The 21,618-nt window shown below is 42.6% G+C and overlaps 1 protein-coding gene across 1 annotated transcript in view; it reads left to right on the top strand.

Moving 5' to 3' along the window:
• LOC109869443 (prickle-like protein 2) overlaps positions 1 to 21,618 on the top strand; it is a 62,032-nt gene that overhangs the window by 31,682 nt on the left and 8,732 nt on the right. Inside the window, exon 2 of the mRNA XM_020459609.2 lies at positions 20,553 to 20,737. Coding sequence (XP_020315198.2) covers positions 20,618 to 20,737 — 120 coding nt within the window. The 5' untranslated portion in view covers positions 20,553 to 20,617. The remainder of the gene's footprint in view (positions 1 to 20,552; positions 20,738 to 21,618) is intronic.

The following is a 21,618-nucleotide window of genomic DNA, read 5'->3' as shown; positions in this document are numbered from 1 at the left end:
CTCATCCACGTATACAAAGTTGTGAGAGGATTCACTTGATTCCAACTCCATTATACACTATATCCCAGAACACACAGTTGAATTTGTTTTGGTAAGGAAGAGTGACGTAAAATGTACATATATTGCATGTTCCTTCCACAGCAATGGAAATGTGTGCAGTTTATGCTTATTGTACTATGTATCACTATAAAATGTTGCTGTAAAGTAGTTACATAGATATATGTTTTACCTGTACATACTGGTAACATAGCTCCTTAACTCTGTCCTCATTCCTTTGGAATGGTACACAGTACAGCTGTTTCATACTCATCTGGTTTCTATGCAGCAACCTGTCGATGGTTGAGATGCTAACCGTATGGATGTTTTCAAAGACATCGTTGTCTTCTATAATGGTCCTTTGTATTTCCCTGAGTCTCATTGCATTGTTTGCTAGGACCATGGTGCAAAAAGCCTCCTCTTGTTGAGGTGTGAAAAGGCGTCCTCTGCCACTGGTTTGAGGTAATCTTGCAGTCCTATGTGGGGAAAAATGCAGTGATGCATCGCACACTTTCACATAGACAAAAACTATGCAAACACACATTTTACTGTAAAACATACAGGTGGGTGCATGTAAGGTGCAGTATGTATCTGTATAGAGTATATTTCTGTATGCTGTGAAATACAAGTGGACTACTGTAATATGAAGCATTGTAGGAAGTATACAGTATACTGCTTATATACAGTAACAGTGCACTGTACATTGGTGGACATACCTGTTCTCTCTTCGAAATGTTTGAACTATTGAGGACACGGTTGATCTCCCAATATTCGGTTGCACCCTTCGACCCGCCTGAGCCATTGTAAGGCCATGATTGACAACATGGTCTACAATAGTGGCCCTTATGTCATCAGATATGCGGTTATGTCCTCTTCTGCCTCTTCCTCTGTTTTGCCTTCCACCACGCATCCTTGCTCTTCTTCCTCCTCTTGGCTGTTGACCCTGTTCGTTTCCTGGTTCGTCCATTATTGGACAATTGCAACTCTGTGTTGTGGTCTGTCTATATATGCTTGCCAATTGATTCTTCATGAGATGCACCTTTGAGCAATTTAGACAACTGGTTGATTGTTGGTTGAACTAACACTTTACATTCCTTCATGAGTGAGGGTCAATTTCACGATTCATCAATTCACGTTTTAGTACAAAAGGTCTAAAAGAAACGTGTAAAACTATGCTTGATAGTTTATGACAAATAGTTCAACAATTTTGCATGTAATGGCTTATGCAAGGAACTAATGCCTAGATGTTTTGAGGGGTAAGACTATTCAACAGAGAACCATCTACTATATTTTGATCAACATGACATAAAAAGAGGTGACACTTGTACATTATCAATTGCAATTTGTTCAAAGGAATAAGAAATTGGTTTAATGATGTGCACAAGTGACTAGATTATTTGGAATTTGTACAAGTAGTATCAAGAATTGCACTTTTGATCTAAGAAAAGCACCAAAGCGACTAAGAAAAACTGTAAAGCTACACTCGTTGTGAATCCAGCCAACATGTCAGATTTTAAAAAGGCTTTTCGGCGAAAGCATAAGAAGCTATTATCTGATGATAGCCCAATAGTAAACAAAAAGGATAGCATATTTCAACCCGGCAGGTGCTACACAAAACGCAGAAATAAAATATAAAACATGCATTACCTTTGATGAGCTTCTTTTGTTGGCACTCCAATATGTCCCATAAACATCACAATTGGTCCTTTTGTTTGATTAATTCCGTCCATATATATCCAAATGTCCATTTATTTGACGCGTTTGATCCAGAAAAAAACGTCACTACAAAATATTTCAAAAGTTGCCTATAAACTTTGCCAAAATATTTCAAACTACTTTTGTAATACAACTTTAGGTTTTTTTTAACGTTAATAATCGATCAAATTGTAGACGGGTCTATCTGTGTTCAATACAGGAAGACAACAAACCATGCTACTTTTCACGTCTTGCGCAACTCTCAACAGTGTTACCCAGTTCCTAGATGGCCTACTTCTTCATTGCACAAATGAATAACCTCAAACAAATTCCAAAGACTGGTGACATCCAGTGGAAGCGGTAGGAACTGAAAACAGGTTCCTAAGAAATATCATTTGCCAATGAGAACTCAGTGAACAGACAGAGACAAAAAAGAAATCTGAACGTTTAATCCTCTGGGTTTTGCCTGCTACATAAGTTATGTTGTACTCACAGACATGATTCAAACAGTTTTAGAAACTTCAGAGTGTTTTCTAACCAAATATACTAATAATATGCATATCTTATATTCCTGGCATGAGTAGCAGGAATTAGAAATTCGGCACGCTATTTATCCAAAAGTGAAAATGCTGCCCCCTATACCTTAAGAAGTTTTAAGGGTCCCAGTTTCTTATGTAGTTGTTCAACTTAAATCCATTGTTTCTAGAGGTATTTTAAGAATTTTGTTGTTCTGGTGATTATTGATATAGTCTTTGATTCTAGGCATTATGCAGTAGTTATTCTTTGGTCTAAATATATTTTACAAGTCATAAGGTGTAGATTTGAGAAATAAGGGACAGTTTTGTTAGGCGTAATGTGATATAACGGCACTTATAGGCTACTCAGTGTTGATAGATTGGTGCTGAAGTTAGCAAGGACAGTGCAGTGCGGATATCCTCTGTGATCTCCTTGCCACAGACAGACAGACAGACAGACACATATTACCAAGGACCTGCTGCTATGTATCCTGCATGTTAACACATGGAAAATGGGAAAGAGGTGGGTGGTGGGCTGGAAAACAGAGAGAGTGGTTGCTGGGTTGATTGAAACTCATTCAAATTGGACTCGACATGACCACAACACAAATTATTGCACTTAGGATAATCAACATTTCAACCTCCATCAGTGTGTGAACTTCTGTCACCGCATAAGCTATTGCATTTCATCATATCAGTATGTAAAGTTTTATCCCTCTCATTACTTTATCTTCGGTTGTATCTCCTTGTACCCACACTCAGACAAACAGAATGACAGACATCCTTTGTGGTTCCTCCATCTTTGCCATCGTGTAATTGCATTTTCTCTCTCATCCCTCACTCATTGTGCCAGGGAGAGCTGGACTGGGGTTACTGTGGTGATTCGCCTGACCTTACTCCATGGAAACCAGCCCCATTGGCATATAGAGAGGGGGGAGGGAAGTGGGGTGAGAACTGTCTTCTGGAACACTGGTTTTTTGCTAAGTGAAAAGTGTGTTAAGGTGGAAGGAGGGAAGAGGAGGAGACCACTGTGTTCTGGAACGCTCTTTTTTCCCCAGAGTGAAATAATCAGTTCCTTAGGGGTGTTAGGAAGGGTGGATTTGTGTATGCTCTTGCTCTCCCTCCCTCCATCACTTCATTATTAATCGGGGATGGCTGTGACTTCAGCTTCAGAGAGAACGGGGCCAGCTGATGACATTTGGGCTGTTGCTCTAAGTCCACAGGGAGGGAGACTTACAGCAACACCATGTGTGAATCAGTGGGTTAACACTCTGATCCACACTGTCACCACTGCTTTGGTGTGTGCTTCTCCAGAGTCACTGTGACTCTGTGAACATTTTCTAAGCGTTCTACTTCTTATTGTAGCACAGTGTCACAGGGATGAGGTGACATTCTAGCAAGGCCCAACAGGAATACAACAGTTTGTTATCTAATGATCAGTCATTGTGCATTGTCTATGCTGCCTTTGTGAGGGTTGTAGGCACTGTGCCTGCTTTAAAGTCACATTTGCACCTGTTTGTCAGGCTTACATTTTTTATTGCCATTTCATATTATTCAGAACGTGGAAAGTGATTCATATTGAATAACTGGTGTCACAAGAGAACGCTGCCCTGTACTTGCTGTTAAACCATGACCAAATAACAGTTCTCAATTCTCTGTAGTGGGATTTCAACCAATCCTTGTGTAGTTTGCTGACAGCAGGTGAAAGGTGCAGTGAAATGCTCGCGTGCAGTGGAGTAAAGTACTTAAGTTAAAATACCTTAAAAATAACACTTATCAAGAGAACATCCCTGGGTATCCCTACTGTCTCTGATCTGGCGGAGTCATTAAACACAAATGCGTTGTTTATAAATGATGTCTGATATTTGGAGTGTGCCCCTGGCTATCTATAAATGGGGAAAAAAACTAAAGGAATGTGAAATGATTTATACTTTCACATTTGATACTCAAGTATATTTTAGAAATTACTTACTTTTACTTTTGATACTTACAGTTGAAGTCGGAAATGTACATACACTTAGGTTGGAGTCACTAAAACTCGTATTCAACCACTCCACATATTTCTTGTTATAACAAACTATAGTTTTGGCAAGTTGGTTAGGACATCTACTTTGTGCATGACACAAGCACATTTTTCCAACGATTGTTTACAGACAGATTATTTCACTTATAATTCACTGTTTCACAATTCCAGTGGGTCAGAAGTTTACATACACTAAGTTGACTGTGCCTTTAAACGGCATGGGAAATTCCAGAAAATGATGTCATGGCTTTAGAAGCTTCTGATAGTCTAATTGAGTCAATTTGAGGTGTACCTGTGGATGTATTTTAAGGCCTACCTTCCAACTCAGTGCCTTTTTGCTTGACATCAGGGATAAAATCAAAAGAAATCAGCCAAGTCCTCAGAACAAAATGGTAGACCTCCACAAGTCTGGTTCATCATTGGGATTAATTTACAAATGCCTGAAGGTACCACATTCATCTGTACAAACAATAGTACGCAAGTATAAACACCATGGGACCACGCAGCCGTCTTACCGCTCAGGAAGGAGACGAGTTCTGTCTCCTAGATATAGTTTGGTGTGAAAAGTGCAAATCAATCCCAGAACAGCAAAGGACCTTGTCAAGATGCTGGAGGAAACAGGTACAAAGTATCAATATCCACAGTAAAACGAGTCCTATATTGACATAACCTGAAAGGCCGCTCAGCAAGGAAGAAGCCACTGCTCCAAAACCGCCATAAAAAGCCAGACTACGGTTTGCAACTGCACATGGGGACAAAGATTGAACTTTTTGGAGAAATGTCCTCTGGTCTGATGAAACAAAAATAGAACTGTTTGGCCATAATGATCATTGTTATGTTTGGAGGAAAAAGGGGGAGGCTTGCAAGCCGAAGAACACCATCCCAATCGTGAAGCACGGGGGTGGCAGCATCATGTTGTGGGGGTGCTTTGCTGCAAGAGGGACTGGTGCACATCACAATATAGATGGCATCATGAGGGGGAAATTTATGTGGATATATTGAAGCAACATCTCAAGACATCAGTCAGGAAGTAAAAATTTGGTCACAAATGGGTCTTCCAAATGGAAAATGACCCCAAGCATACTTCCAAAGTTTTGGCAAAATGTCTTAAGGACAACAACATCAAGGTATTGGAGTCGACATCACAAAGCCCTGACCTCAATCCTATAGAAAATGTGCAGGCGGAACTGAAAAAGCGTGTGCGAGCAAGGAGGCCTACAAACCTGACTCAATTACACCAGCTCTGTCAGAAAGAAGGGGCCAAAATCCACCCAACTTATTGTGGGAAGCTTGTGGAAGTCTACCCGAAATGTTTGACTCAAGTTAACCAATTTAAAGGCAATGGTACCAAATACTAATTGAGTGTATGTAAACTTCTGACCCACTGGGAATGTGATAAAAGAAGTAAAAGCTGAAATAAGTAATTCTCTCTACTATTATTCTGACAGTAAGTACAGTTGAATTCGGAAGTTCACATGCACCTTAGCCAAATACATTTTAACTCAGTTTTTCTCAATTCCTGACATTTAATCCTAGTTCAAATTCCCTGTTTTAGGTCAGTTAGGGTCACCACTTTATTTTAAGAATGTGAAATGTCAGAATACTAGTAGAGAGAATGACTTATTTCAGCTTTTATTTCCTTCAGTACATTCCCAGTAATGCAAAGAGGCACTGAGTTTGAAGGTAGGCCTTGAAATACATGGAGGTACACCTCCCATTGACTCCAATTATGTCAATTAGACTATCAGAAGCATCTAAAGCCAGGATATAATTTTCTGGAATTTTCCAAGCTGTTTAAAGGCACAGTCAACATAGTGTATGTAAACTTCTGACCCACTGGAATTGTGATACAGTGAATTATAAGTGAAATAATCTGTCTGTAAACAATTGTTGGAAAAATGACTTGTGTCATGCACAAAGTAGATTTCCTAACCGACTTGCCAAAACTATAGATTGTTATCAAGAAATTTGTGGAGTGGTTGAAAAATGAGTTTTAGTGACTCCAACCTAAGTGTATGTAAACTTCCGACTTCAACTGTATATTTGAAACCAAATACTTTCAGACTTTTACTCAAGTAGTATTTTACTGGATGTCTTTCACTTTTACTCTAGTCATTTTCTACTAAGGTATCTTTACTTGCACTCAAGTATGAGAATTGGGTACTTTTTCCTTTTTCCACAAGCAGTGCTAGCTCCCTTAACATTGCAGTGCTAATTTCAATATGATAATAATCAGAAGTCAATCAAAAATAAGAAGTAATTAGAAGAAGGTGGTAAACTGATATGTACACTATAGAATATACAGTATAGATAATGAACAATAGAATATACAGTATAGATAATGAACAATGGGATATAAAGAATGTACAATGAATGTGCTATGTCAAGTTTGACAGTATTTAAAAACATAAAGTGGGTAGTGTCTTGGTCATGCAGTTAAATACATAGTATATAATAGAGCAGCAGTGTTAGCTGTGTGTGTGTGTGTGTGTGTGTGTGTGTGTGTGTGTGTGTGTGTGTGTGTGTGTGTGTGTGTGTGTGTGTGTGTGTGTGTGTGTGTGTGTGTGTGTGTGTGTGTGTGTGTGTGCGTGTGTGTGCGTGTGTGTAAGGGTTGGATGTGTGGAGAATGCTGCTAACATGCTGAGCCCACCGCCCGCTTCGAGTGCAAAATAAATTTACACATAAATGTTATTCATTGCACACACACTGCTCACACGCGTCAACGAGCGTCTGCGTATCCAGGCTCTAAAATAGAACTAAATAGAACGCGGACGCAAGCGTACGAGCGGTCTGGTCAGCATGTTAGGAGCAGTTTTTTTTTTATGTGCAAGTAGTCTCTAAGGTGCAGGTTTGAGCAGGTAGACAGCTTGGGTTCGTTGTTCAACAGTCTAATGGCCTGGTGGTAGAAGCTTTCTTGGAGCCTGTTGGTCCGAGACCCAATGCTCCGATACCATTTGCCAGATGATAACATAATGAGCAGTCCATGGTTTGGGTGACTGGCATACTTGAAGATCTTCCTGGCCTTCCTCAGACACGGCTTGGTGTAAATGCAGCCAGGTCACCTGTGATAAAAGTCAGTATTCGACATCCATCCATGTCTGAGGACGTCGGGAGATGAAGTGGAAACCGTCCACTAGGGGCATCTGCCTCTGGTGTCAAACGTTGCATGTTCTAATCCAGCGATGGAACGTTGTTTTTGAAATGTTTGTTTTAAGCCTATCCCAAACCTTAACCCTTACCGTAACCTTTTCACATGTGAGTTCCAAATAACGGTTGCCCCAGCATGAGTTGTTTTATGCACATGATATCAAAATACACTCACTGTTCCAAAATGTGATTGTTACGCAACAGGACAGTTAACGTGCGCTGCCTGCTAATTATCTATCGGCTATGTTTCATCTTGTCAATTTTCCCAAAAATTCTAACAAGTTTGAATTGAGGTGTTCCACCTCCTCATTAATTCACAAATAAGTAGCCCATTTCAGTGTTGCAAAAAAATGTATGTTTGAGGCTTTACTGAGCCGGACAACCTTCCCTCTTCGAGGAGAGCCCTTCCCTAAGTATGCAGACATATAAACAGTCTTGCTAGAACTGGCATATTTTCTGGCCGCTGCTCGCATTTTTGCATTGATATTATTCTTACAAATAATAACTTTGGACATGTTTGCATTCCTATGTAAGTATTTTATTTTACTTAACGAGGCAAGTCAGTTAACCTAAATTCTTATTTACAATGACAGCCTTCCCAGGCAAAATCCTAACCTGGCCATTTGTGATACAGCCTGGAATCGAACCAGGGTCTGTAGTGACGCCTCTAGCACTCAGATGCAGTGCCTTAAACCTCTTCGCCACTCAGGAGCCCAAAAAGTGAGTGCTTTATTTTCTGTATGCCGGTATGTAAGTATGTAAGTATGTATGTATGTATGTATGGAGCATAATGTATTTACCATATTTACCGTTTTATTCACGTTTTCAAGTACTGGTCACAAATAATGCAGTCCGATTATTGTATAGATTGTAATAGACACCTATGATTTGTGTAAAATACTTTTTTGAAGGTTGTACTGATTATAATGAGCTAATGCTAAGATATTTGCCAGCTATGTGTGGCGCCATGTTTGTTGACATTATACAATGCATTATGGGTGTCACGTAAACGTCTCAGACCAAATATATTATAATGAGATAAAGGAATGAAAAAATCAAATAAGGTGAAGGAATGGTTCACTCATCTTCCGAGTAAACTTCCGGAGGTGAATGAAGGGAAGTGAATGATCATAGATGACACACCCCCTTCAACATGCATACTGCAAACAGACCTTACTCCTCTTGTCTTCTCTTATTATCTTTGGTTGACGCGCACAAACTACCCATCGATTACTTTCGATTTCTAGTTTTATTTAATTATTTCGATCAATGTTGAGCTCACCTGCAATGTGATGAATTAGAAATAGTAATTGCTATTAGCTTATTCATATTGTGCTTTCTGTTTTCGAAATATGACTTCTTGTGTTATGTCAGTCTTTCCTCAGTTAGCACTAGGACTAATGTAGCCTACATTTTCCAGTTTGGATGATTGTGTATGATGTCGTTACTTCTGTAAATGTCTGATTATTGCATCCCAATTAAACTGGACACATTCAGGACATAACTTTGTAAGGACTGTGTTTGCGCAAAATGTTTCTGTGAAAAACCAATGAGGCTAGTTCAAATGCTGACTGTTGCATCAATCGAAACTGGACGTTCTAAATAAGCGTTCTAATCACACCAGTTTAAGCGTATGCTGCAGGAACCACTGTAGAATGATCACACCAGTTTGTTGATAAGTGTGAAAAGGTTAACCATTCAGAGTACATGTCTAAACTTAACCCTAACACTAAGAATTTGGAGTTAATGCCTGAACTTAACCCTAACCTTCAAAATTCAGAGTTAATACCTAAACTTAACCATCAACCCTTCGAAATGTCCCATTTGGAACAACTTCGAAACTTGACATTTTGAAACATGGATGAATGTCTAACTCTGACGTGAGACTGAAAGCTGGTTGGTAAATGTTCTGGAAGGCAAAGAGCATTCCCCCAGTGACGTATTAGGCCCTCTGCACCACCCTCTGTAGACCCTTGTGTTTGAGGGCGGTGCAGTTGCCATACCAGGCGGTGATACAGGAAGTAAGTGAGTGGGATGGTGTTAGGTAGCATCTGTCTGTTGTCCCACAGCAGATTGACATATTATTTTGTTCATGTATTTTTGTTGGGTAGTTTAGACAAATAAAGTGTCTAAATGGGATAGAACCAATAAACCAATCCACTCTACACACAATAGAAAATGGCCTTCTCAGTTACCATTGAAAGTGGGCCTTATCAGCCAAATTAATATTTATGAAGGTTTAATCCATACACTGGTGAGTTATGTCATTAGAGAAGAGCACTTTTCAACATAAATTCTACATTTACAGTATTTGCCCCAACTCTGATTATTCCTCTATTATACACTAGCAGACTTACTCAATGAATCCGGATTTTCAATTTTTCAATAATTGACCTTTAAGCACTTTGGTAATTTATACATTTGTCTGCCACAACTTTCCCAATGGCCCAAGGGCATATTATAAATGTGTTTGATGTTTTACAGTATTGCAAAGGAAGGACACACCAGTCCTAGAGGGGATTTAAATCACTCGTACATGAGGAACCAATTCAAGCACACACACACACACACACACACACACACACACACACACACACACACACACACACACACACACACACACACACACACACACACACACACACACACACACACACACACACACACACACACACACACACATACACACATGTACCCTCTCATCTAGTAAAGTTTATAGCTTAGTGGCTTCATATATATTCTTTCTTCAATATTTCATTGGATGAGCAGAACCATTGAAGTTCCTCTACAGCTGTGAGTGATGAAGTGCTGTCAGTAGAGCTGGGGAGAGAGAAGTGTCTTTATATCTGTCACCCAGACATACCTAGAGGCTGTGTGTTTAATCCAGCCAGACAGTACTGTACAGGTCACACAGCTCCCCGAAGAGCCCAGTCCATCCTGGCCTCAACAGTTAGGCTGCTAGGTCCAGCATTCTCAGTCTGTTATAGTCAGTATTCATGTGACACTGGCTTTAGGATGCTATATCCCGCATCCAGCTCTGTCCCTGCTCGCTCAACAAGCCTCTCTGGCATAAATGAAATGTTAACTGTGTCAGGGAAATGAAATACAGTATATACAGTACCAGTCAAAAGTTTGGACACACCTACTCATTCAAGGGTTTTTCTTTATATGACTATTTCCTACATTGTAGAATAGTAGTGAATACATCAATAGTAGTGAATACATTAAACTATTAAATAACAAATAACACATATGGAATCATGTAGTAACCAAACAAGTGTTAAACAAATCAAAATATATTTTAGATTTTAGATTTTTCAAAGTAGCCACCTTTTGCCTTGATGACAGCATACTCTTGGCATTCTCTCAACCAGAATCATGAAGTAGTCACCTGGAATGCATTTCAATTAACAGGTGTGCCTTGTTAAAAGTTAATTTGTGGAATTTCTTTCCTTCTTAATGTGTTTGAGCCAATCAGTTGTGTTGTGACATGGTAGGGGTGGTATACAGAAGATGGAGCCAGGTTTTCTCCAGAGGTGATTCTTGGCATTCAGGCAAAATAGTTCAATCTTGGTTTCATCAGACCAGATCAGACCAAACTCCAAGCGGACTGTCATGTGCCTTTTATTGAGAAGTGGCTTCCGTCTGGCCACTCAACCATAAAGGCCTGATTGGTGGAGTGCTGAAGAGATGGTTGTCCTTCTGGAAAGTTCTCTCATCTCCACAGTGGAACTCTGGAGATCTATCAGGTTCTTGGTCACCTCCCTGACCAAGGCACTTCTCTCCCGATTGCTCCGTTTGGCCGGGGAGCGAACTCTAGGAAGAGTCTTGGTGGTTCCAAACTTCTACCATTTGAGAATGATGGAGGCCACTGTGTTTCTTGGGGACCATCAATGCTGCAGAAATGTTTTGGTACCCTTCCCCATATCTGTGCCTCGATAAAATCATGTCTCGGAGCTCTACGGACAGTTCCTTTGACATCATTGCTTGGTTTTTGCTCTGACATGTACTGTCAACTGTGGGACCTTATATAGACAGGTGTGTGCATTTCCAAATCATGCCCAATAAATGTAATTTACCAGGTGGATTCCAATCAAGAACAGGTGGACTCCAATCAAGTTGTGGAAACATCTCAAGGATGATCATTGGAAACAGGATGCACCTGAGCTCAATTTTGAGTCTGAAAGCAAAGGGTCTGAATACTTATGTAAATAAGGAATTTCTGTTTTTTGTTTTTTATAAATTTGCCCAAATTTCTAAAAACCTGTTTTCGCTTTATCATTTGGGGTATTGTGTGTAGATGAGTTTTTTTTCTTCATAAAACAACATGTGGAAAAAATGAATAATAGACGGCAGGAAGCTTGGTGATGTGATGTACTGGGATGTGCACACTACCCTCAGTAGCTCCTTACAATTGGATGCCAAGCAGTTGCCATACCAGGCGGTGATGCAACTGATCAGGATGCTCTCAATGGTAAAGCTGTAGAATGTTTTGAGGATCTGGGTACCCATGCCAAATCTTTTTAGTCTCCTGGGGGGGGAAAGGTGTTGTCGTGGCCTTTTCACGATTGTCTTGGTGTGTTTGGACCATGATAGTTTGTTGGTGATGTGGACACCAAGGAACTTGAAACTCTCGACATGCTCCACTACAGCCCTGTAGATGTGATTGGGGGCATGTTTGGCCCTCCTTTTCCTGTAGTCCACGTTCAGCTTCTTTGTTGAGGGAGAGCTTTTTGTCCTGGGACCCCATAGGCTGACTCATCGTTGTCGGTGATCAAGCCTACAACTGTTGTGGCGTCAGCAAACTTAATGATGGTATTGGAGTCATGCTTGGCTGTGCAGTCGTGGGTGAACAGGGATTACAGGAGGGGACCGAGCACCAACCCCGGAGGGGCCCCCGTGTTGACTATCAGCGTGACAGATGTGATGTTTCCTACCCTTACCACCTGGGGGAGGCCCGTCAGGAAGTCCAGAATCCAGTTGCAGAGGGGGGTGTTTAGTCCCAGTGTCCTTGCTTAGGTTTGGGCTATTTGGGCACTATGGTGTTGAACGCTGAGCTGTGTCAATGAACACCATTCTTACATAGGTGTTCCTTTTGTCCATGTGGGAAAGGGCACAGTGGAGAGTGTGATTGAGATTGCGTCATCTGTGGATCTGTTGGGGCGGTATGCGAATTGGAGTGAGTCTAGGGTTTCCGGGATGATGGTGTTGATGTGAGCCATGACCAGCCTTTCAAATCACTTCATGGCTAATGACGTGAGTGCTACAGGGCGGTAGTCATTTAGGCTGGTTACCTTCACTTTCTTAGGCACAGGGACTATGGTGGTCTGCTTGAAACTTGTATTTCTCTCAGGGAGAGGTTGAAAATGTCTGTAAAGACACTTGCCAGTTGCTATGCGCATGATCCTGAGTACACGTCCTAGTAATCCGTCTGGCCCGTGGCTTGTGGATTTTGACCTGTTTAAGGGTCTTGCTCACATCTGCTACTGACAGCGTGATCACACAGTCGTCCAGAACAGCTGGTGCTCTCATGCATGCTTCTGTGTTGCTTGCCTCGAAGCAAGCATAAAAGACATTTAGCTCGTCTGGTAGGCTTGCGTCACTTGGAAGCTCGCGGCTGGGTTTCCCTTTGTTTCCCGATGTTGGGACAGCGAATAGCTAATGTCTCCCAGACTGTTTATAATGTTTGTATACGCTTTGATAGTTTTTGCTATTATATATTTTGAGTTGCTTTTATTTAAAAAAATAACAAGAAAAAACAACAACATAATTTTTCGCATTCTAGGACATAATGGACTATGTGGGCAAGTTATGCAACTGCTGATATTTTTGTGGCTGCAAATAGAATCAATCACCATTTTGTTTCTCATTGTTGAACATGAGATGAGAAAAGAGATACTGATCAGTGTTTAGAGATGATCATTACAGAGTTTTTGCTCATAACCTTCACAGATGAAGGATGTGTATAGTATAGATACAGTGCATTAGGAAAGTATTCAGACTTTTTCTTATGTTACAGCCTTATTCTAAAGTGGATTAAATTCATTTATACCCTATAATGATGAAGCAAAAACAGACCCATTGCTGTGAGACTCGAAATTGAGCTCAGGTGCTGTCATGCCTTGACCTTAGAGAGCCGTTCTATTTCTCTATTTGGTTAGGTCAGGGTGTGATTTGGGTGGGCATTCTATGTTTTCTATTTCTTCGTTTTTGGCAGAGTGTGGTTCCCAATAAGAGGCAGATGTCTATCGTTGTCTCTGATTGGGAATCATGCTTAGGCAGCCTTTTTCCCACCTAATGTTGTGGGTAATTATTTATTTTCTGTGAATGTTTGTTTGCGCCATGGTTGCGTCACGTTCGGTTTCTGTTTACCTGTTTTTTTGTGAATGTTTCACTTTTATTAAAGATGTGGAATTACATGCACGCTGCGCCTTGGCTCATTTATGACAGGGAGTTTGAAGATAGTGAACGTGACAGAATCACCCACCACAAAAAGACTCATCAGCGTGCACCAACTTGGAGGACGAGCTGGACCGGGGAGGAGATTATGGCAGGGGACAAAATCCTGTCATGGAAGCAGGCGGAGGCAGCGAAGTTAGGTCAACAACAGAAGCCCGAGAGGCAGCTCCAAAAAAAAAATGTTTTGGGGGGCACACGGGGAGATTGGCGTAGTTAGGGTTTAGACCTGAGCCAACTCCCCGTGCTTACCGTGAGGAGCATGTGACCCATCAGGCACCGTGTTATGTGGTGATGCGCACTGTGTCTCCAGTGAGCATTCACAGGCCAGTGTGCTCTGTGCCAGTGCCCGCATTTGCCGGGCGGAAGTGGGCATCCAGCCAGGACGGGTTGTGCCAGCTCTACGCTCGAGACCTCCAGTGCGCCTCCACAGCCCAGTGTATCCGGTGCCTGCTCCACACACCAGGCTTTCAGTGCATCTCCCCAGTCCGGTGAGACCTGTTCCGGTTCCACATACCAGGCCTCCAGTATGTCTCCCCAGCCTGGTAAGCTCTGTGGCAGCTCCACGCACCAGGCTTCCAGTACGTATCCTCAGTCCGGTGAGACCTGTTCCGGATCCACGTACGAAGCCTCTACTGATATATCCAGGGCATGAAGCCTCCATTGATGATCCATGGCCCGGAGCCTGTAGTGATGATCCATGGCCCGGAGCCTGTAGTGATGATCCATGGCACGAAGCCTCCAGTCATAATCCATGGCCCAGAGCCTCCAGTGATAATCCATGGCCCGGAGCCTCCAGTAATAATCCATGGCACGAAGCCTCCAGTGATGATCCATGGCCGGAGCCTGCAGTAAAAATCCAGGGTACGGAGCCTCTAGTGACGGACCCCAGTCCGGAGCCTCCAGCGATGGTCTCCAGTCCCGTCCCTCCAACGACGGTCCCTAGTCCAGAGCCTCCAGCGATGGTCCCCAGTCCAGAGCCTCCAACGATGGTCCACAGTCCGGAGCCTCCAGTGACGGTCCCCAGTCCGGTCCGGAGCCTCCAGCGACGGTCCCCAGTCCGGTCCGCAGCCTGCAGCAAAGGTCCCCAGTCCAGAGCCTGCAGCAACGGTCCCCAGTCCGGAGCCTGCAGCGACGGTCCCCAGTCCGGAGCCTGCAGCGACGGTCCCCAGGCCTGAGCCTGCAGCGACGGTCCGCAGTCCGGAGTCTCCAGCGGCGGTCTGCAGGCCAGAGCCTCCAGCGGGGGTTCCCAATCCAGAGCCTCCGGCGAGGATCCACGGTCCGGTTCTTCCGGAAACGATCCACGGTCCGGAGTCTCCGGCAACCATCCACAGTCCGGTTCCACGGTTCCGCGGAGGGATCAGCATGCGGAGTGGCGGCTACGTCACGAACCGGAGCCGCCACCGAGGATAGATGCCCACCCGGACCCTCCCCTACAGAGTCAGGTTTTGCGGCTGGAGTCCGCACCTTTGGGGGGGTACTGTCACGCCCTGACCTTAGAGAGCCGTTTTATTTCTCTATTTGGTTAGGTCAGGGTGTGATTTGGGTGGGCATTCTATGTTTTCTATTTCTTTGTTTTTGGCAGAGTGTGGTTCCCAATCAGAGGCATCGTTGTCTCTAATTGGGAATCATACTTAGGCAGCCTTTTTCCCACCTAATGTTATTATTATTTATTTTCTGTGAGTGTTTGTGTGCGACACGGTTGCGTCAAGTTCGGTTTCTGTTTACCTGTTTTTTTGTGAATGTTTCACTTTTATTAAAGATGTGGAATTACATGCACGCTGCGCCTTGGCTCATTTATGACAGGGAGTTTGAAGACAATGTTTTCATTGATCATCCTTGAGATGTTTCTACAACTTGATTGGAGTCTACTCCTCAGTAAAAGGCACATGACAGCCCGCTTGGAGTTTGCCAAAAGGCACTTAAAGACTCTCAGGCCATGAGAAACAAGATTCTCTGGTCTGTTGAAAACCAAGATTGAACTTTTTGGCCTAAATGCCAAACATCACGCCTGAAGGAAATGAGGCACCATCCCTATGGTGAAGCATGGTGGTGGCAGTATCATGCTCTGGGGATGTTTTTCAGTGGCAGGGACTGGGAGACTAGTCATTATCAGGGGAAAGATGAACAGAGAATAGTACAGAGAGATCCTTGATGAAAACCTGCTCCAGAGTACTCAGGACCTCAGACTGGGGCAAAGGTTCACCTTCCAACAAGACAACGACCCTAAGCACACAGCAAATACAGCACAGGAGTGGCTTTGGGAACAAGTCTCTGAATGTTTTGAGTGGCCCAGCCAGAGCCTGGACTTGAACTCAATCGAACATCTCTGGAGAGACCTGAAAATAGCTGTACAGCAACGCTTCCCATCCAACATGACAGAGCTTGAGAGGATCTGCAGAGAAGAATGGGAGAAACTCCCCAAATACCGATGTGCTAAGCTTGTAGCGTCATACCCATGAAGACTCGATGCGATAATCGCTGCCAAAGGTGCTTCATCAAAGTACTAAGTAAAGGATCTGAATACGTATGTAAATGTGATATTTAAGAGAAACATGTCATGTGTTTTATTATAACGGCAGTGTGACATGGGGAACGCACAACAGCGGCATATGATTGGTGGAGAACTGTCAGTGAAGAAGTAATGGACCCTTGGTTAGGTGTTCAGTGCTTCAGACGAGCACTTCTTCTCATGTTCGTTTTTACATAAAGAAGAGGCTCTTTCTCTCTTACTCTCTTATCTCAAATCAATTCAATTTCAATTTAAGGGGCTTTATTGGCATGGGAAACATACGTTTACATTACCAAAGCAAGTGAAATAGATAAACAATAACACATTTACAGTAAATATTACACTCACAAAAGAAACATTTCAAATGCCTTATTACGTATATATACAGTGTTGTAATAATGTGCAAATAGTTAAAGTACAAAAGGGAAAATAAATAAATATAAATATAGGTTATATTTACAATGATGTTTGTTCTTCACTGGTTGCCATTTTCTTGTGGCAACAGGTCACACATATTGCTGCTGTGATGGCACACTGTGGTATTTCACCCAATAGATATGGGATTTCATCAAAATTAGATTTTTTAAAATGCTTTGTAGGTCTGTGTAATCTGAGGGAAATATGTGTCTCTAATATGGTCATACATTTGGCAGGAGGTTAGTAAGTACGGCTCAGTTTCCACCTCATTTTGTGGACAGTGTGCATATAGCCTGTCCTCTTGAGAGCTAGGTCTGCCTTCGTCTGCCTTTCTCAGAAGCAAGGCTGAGTCTATACATAGTCAAATATTTCCTTCATTCTGAGTCAGTCACAGTGGTCAGTTATTTTGCCCATGTGTACTCTCTGTTCAGGGTCAAATAGCGTTCTAGGTCAGGTATTATTTCCAATATGTCTATTATTTGGTGTTTTATGTTGTACACAGAGGATATTTTTTCAGAATTCTGCATGCAGACTCAATTTGGTGTTCGTCCCGTTTTGTAAATTATTGGTTGGTGAGCGGATCCAAGACCTCACAACCATAAAGGGTAATGGAGTCTATAACTAATTCAAGCATTTTTTGCCAGATCCTAATAGGGATGTCGAATTTTTTGTTCCTTTTGATGGCATAGAAGGCCCTTCTTGCCATATCTCTCAGATCGTTCAAAGCTTTGTGGAAGTTACCAGTGGCGCTGATGTTTAGGCCGAGGTATGTATAGTTTTTTATGGGCTCTAGGGCAATGGTGTCTAGATGGAATTTGTATTTGTGTTTCTGGTAACTCGACCTTTTTTGGAATACTATTTTTGTCTTACTGAGATTTACTGTCAGGGCCCAAGTCTGACAGAATCTGTGCAGAAGATAAAGGTGCTGCTGTAGGCCATCCTAGGTTGGTGACAGAAGCACCAGATCATCAGCAAACAGAAACATTTGACTTCAGATTCTAGTAGGGTGAGGCCGGGTGCTGCAGACTGTTCTAGTGCCCTCGCCAATTCGTTGATATATATGTTGAAGAGGGTGGGGCTTAAGCTGCATCCCTGTCTCAGCCCCCGGCCCAGTAGAAAGAAATGTGTGTTTTTTGCCAATTTTAACCGCACACTTGTTGTTTGTGTACATGGATTTTATAATGTCGTATGTTTTTCCCCCAACACCACTTTCCATCAATTTGTATAGCAGACCCTCATGCCTAACTGAGTCAAAAGCATGATATGCTTTTGTTTTGGTTTGTTTGTTTGTCAATTAGAGTGTGCAGGGTGAATACCTGGTCTATTGTATGGTAATTTGGTAAAAAGCCAATTTGACATTTGCTAAGTACATTGTTTTCGCTTAGGAAATGTACGATGTTAATGATAATGCAGTGGATTTTCCCAGGGTTACTGTTGAACATATCCCACAGTAGTTATTGCTGTCAAATTTGTCTCCACTTTTGTTATTTGGGGTGATCAGTCCTTGGTTCCAAATATTGCAGAAGATGCCAGAGCTGAGGATGATGTTAAAGAGTTTAAGTATAGCCAATTGGAATTTGTGGTCTGTATATTTTATCATTTCATTTAGGTTACCGTCAACCCCACAGACCTTCTTGGGTTGGAAGGTCTGTATTTTGTCATGTAGTTCATTCAATGTAATTGGAGAATCCAGTGGGTTCTGGTAGACTTTAATAGTTGATTCTAAGATTTGTATATGTTTTTGCTGCTTGTTCTTTGCTATAGATTAAAGAGCCAAAATCTATACCTCTCGATCAATCTCTCTCCATTTACAGCATCTCTATTTCTAATTCTCTCTCTCTCTGAAGATGAAGTCATTTGGAGTTTTCGACGCAGTAGAAAGCATACTACCACCCTTTCATTAAAATTGAGTGATTACCTTCTTCTACAGACAATGAGATGTGGCAGCATTCATCCTCTCGTGATATTTGTCTGATAAACTTTTTCTTAAGCCATGGCAAAACTAAATGTCATGGTGATTATTGACTGAACCTCCTTGAACTTTACAGTATGTAACAAGAGTGGTAATAATGATGCTCCTGGCCAAAGCTGTCATTCATGCGATGCAGATGATGTGTCACTCATATTGGCTATGTGCTCATATTCATTATCAGTGAACTAATGGCACATAATGCATGTTATCTCTGATTGGCTGTGACTGATAGACAAGCCTCTGTTTTTTTCTCTCTCTAGAACGCAGAACTGAACACAAACCAGTGAGAAAAAAAGTGAAAGATCAAATTTGCCTGCCTGCCTGCCTTCCCTCCCTCCAAATTCCTCCACCCCCTTAATGTGTTGCCGGGGCAGATTAGAGGAGTGCGTGATGACAAACCACTCGGCGTAGTGAGAGTGTGTTACATCGAACTCACACACACACTCTCCAGGTCTCCCATGAGGCCTTCTCTCCCTCACTCTCTCTACTCCATACAGTTGTGATGTAACTGATGCACTGTCTGCCTGCTCAGGCCAGGCCACGAGCTAGCAGCTACATCAGCACCAGCTTTACCTAGAACCCTAGAGGAATCAGCAGCGTCCATCTTAGAGCGAGATAAACAACACACCACACTACCTCATGCAGTCTGACTCACTGGCTCACTCCTCAAAGCACAGCGAGGGAGATTAGTTATGTCCTTGTGCTTTCATGGCTTTAGTTATCTCATGTGGCTTTGTGTGTTGTGTAAGAAGCTCTGAAAAGTTGTTGTAGCTATCTGTTAGATTGCAAGTAATGGACGTTCCACAGGGTGTCTGTGTTGTGCTGAGGGAATGTTGTTTTGGATTAATGGTGGACAGATCCTGTTTGAGCCTGATCCGTGACGTGTCATGTGGTGGGACTGATTTATTGGAAGTGGATTAGCTACAGTAAACCCATCTTGTTTCTCATATAGACCAACTTACTGTAGGGGCACCTTGCCCTGGCCTTTACCCCTATCACCCACCATCCATTCATGCTATAAAATGTCCCATTTTCTCCCTAAATGAATTGCTTTCAGTGCCATGTTTCTGGTGACGGCAGGTAGCGATCTGCAGCAGATACCGTCTCCTCCTAATCAGTCATGTATTAGTAATGTGTCCAGCTGTTCCACTATCCAGCCAGAGACCCTCCATCCTCTCACTCTCTCCCTCTTTCTATCTCTATCTCTATTGCCTCTGCATTGATCTCTGCTCATCCTAATTCATATTCTGAATTATGATCAACACTGTCTTAGGAGCTCAGCCATATCTGATAAATGGTCACATAACTTAGGTTTGTTGTGTTAGATTTCTGTGTGTGGACTGTATATTCGTTTTGAAAACTATAATGGCACAAACATTTTGTGCATTTGATAGTTTTATTAAAGTCTGAGCCAGTGTGTGTGTTTGTGTGTATGACTCTATACAATATTTATGCATAATTGGTTATAACAAATTGGTGAAAATGCTTTCATATATCTGCCATAGCCCTGATGTATCGCCCTGGGAAATCTGAAACCGCAGCCTGTAGTGTAGAATACTAATTACTTTCTCTTTCTCTATATTTCTCTCTCTCCCCTCTATATCTCTCTTTGTTTTCCCTCCCTCCCTCCCTCCCTCCCTCCCTCCCTCCCTCCCTCCCTCCCTCCCTCCCTCCCTCCCTCCCTCCCTCCCTCCCTCCCTCCCTCCCTCCCTCCCTCCCTCCCGCCGCTCTGTCTTTCTCTCCCCCTTTCTCCCTCTCTCTCTCTCTGCTCTGCTAAAGTAAGACCTGTGTCTACTCTAAGTGTCCCAGTGAGGAGCATGTGGTGAGGGCCATGTCCTCTGGAGATGGAGAAGAGTGTCACTAAGTTGATGTATGACTTCCAGGGGAACTCTACCTCTGACGACGACTCAGGCTGCGCACTGGAGGAATACGCCTGGGCACCCCCTGGTCTCAGCCCTGAGCAGGTACACCATCCACTTTGTACCCCTCTGTTACCCTTCTTCTTTTCCCCTTCTTAATTTTCCTAGTTATCTGAGAGGGGTGGATTCATTGATTGATAAACAAGCAGCAGAACTGATGGTTAATTGCTTTAAAACTCCCTCTATGGTGTCCTGAATGCCGAGAGAGAGAGAGAGAGAGAGAGAGAGAGAGAGAGAGAGAGAGAGAGAGAGAGAGAGAGAGAGAGAGAGAGAGAGAGAGAGAGAGAGAGAGAGAGAGAGAGAGAGAGAGAGAGAGAGAGAGAGAGAGAGAGAGAGAGAGAGAGAGAGAGAGAGAGAGAGAGAGAGAGAGAGAGAGAGAGAGAGAGAGAGAGAGAGAGAGAGAAGAGAGAGAGAGAGAGAGAGAGAGAGAGAGAGAGAGAGAGAGAGAGAGAGAGAGAGAGAGAGAGAGAGAGAGAGAGAGAGAGAGAGAGAGAGAGAGAGAGAGAGAGAGAGAGAGAGAGAGAGAGAGAGAGAGAGAGAGAGAGAGAGAGAGAGAGAGAGAGAGAGAGAGAGAGAGAGAGAGAGAGAGAGAATATCAAACCTACCAAGCATAACAAATTAGCTGTCAAACATTTCATGGAAGTGCAAATGTGAAGAAATTACTCAACTGTCACTGTTGAGATGACATAAGCAGAGAGGTCAGAGCCCAACCTAATGACAACCGTGACCAAACCATGAAGATGACCTGAAAGATAATCTGTGGACTGCATCGTCTGAACGACATGAAAGTAATGAAATGATGGTGCCTCTTTTGGTTTCAGTGTTGTAATGATGGTGTGTATTATATATTCTAGAATTTTTTGCTGTTTGTTGGATTGCTATGTTTTATTCTATCAGGATTGTCATTCCTAACCCCTCAAATTGGA

Source organism: Oncorhynchus kisutch, linkage group LG24, assembly GCF_002021735.2.
Source record: "Oncorhynchus kisutch isolate 150728-3 linkage group LG24, Okis_V2, whole genome shotgun sequence".
NCBI classification, from domain to species: domain Eukaryota; kingdom Metazoa; phylum Chordata; class Actinopteri; order Salmoniformes; family Salmonidae; genus Oncorhynchus; species Oncorhynchus kisutch.
The sequence above is the reverse complement of the archived record's forward strand: the minus strand, read 5'-3'. Positions and strand labels throughout refer to the sequence as shown.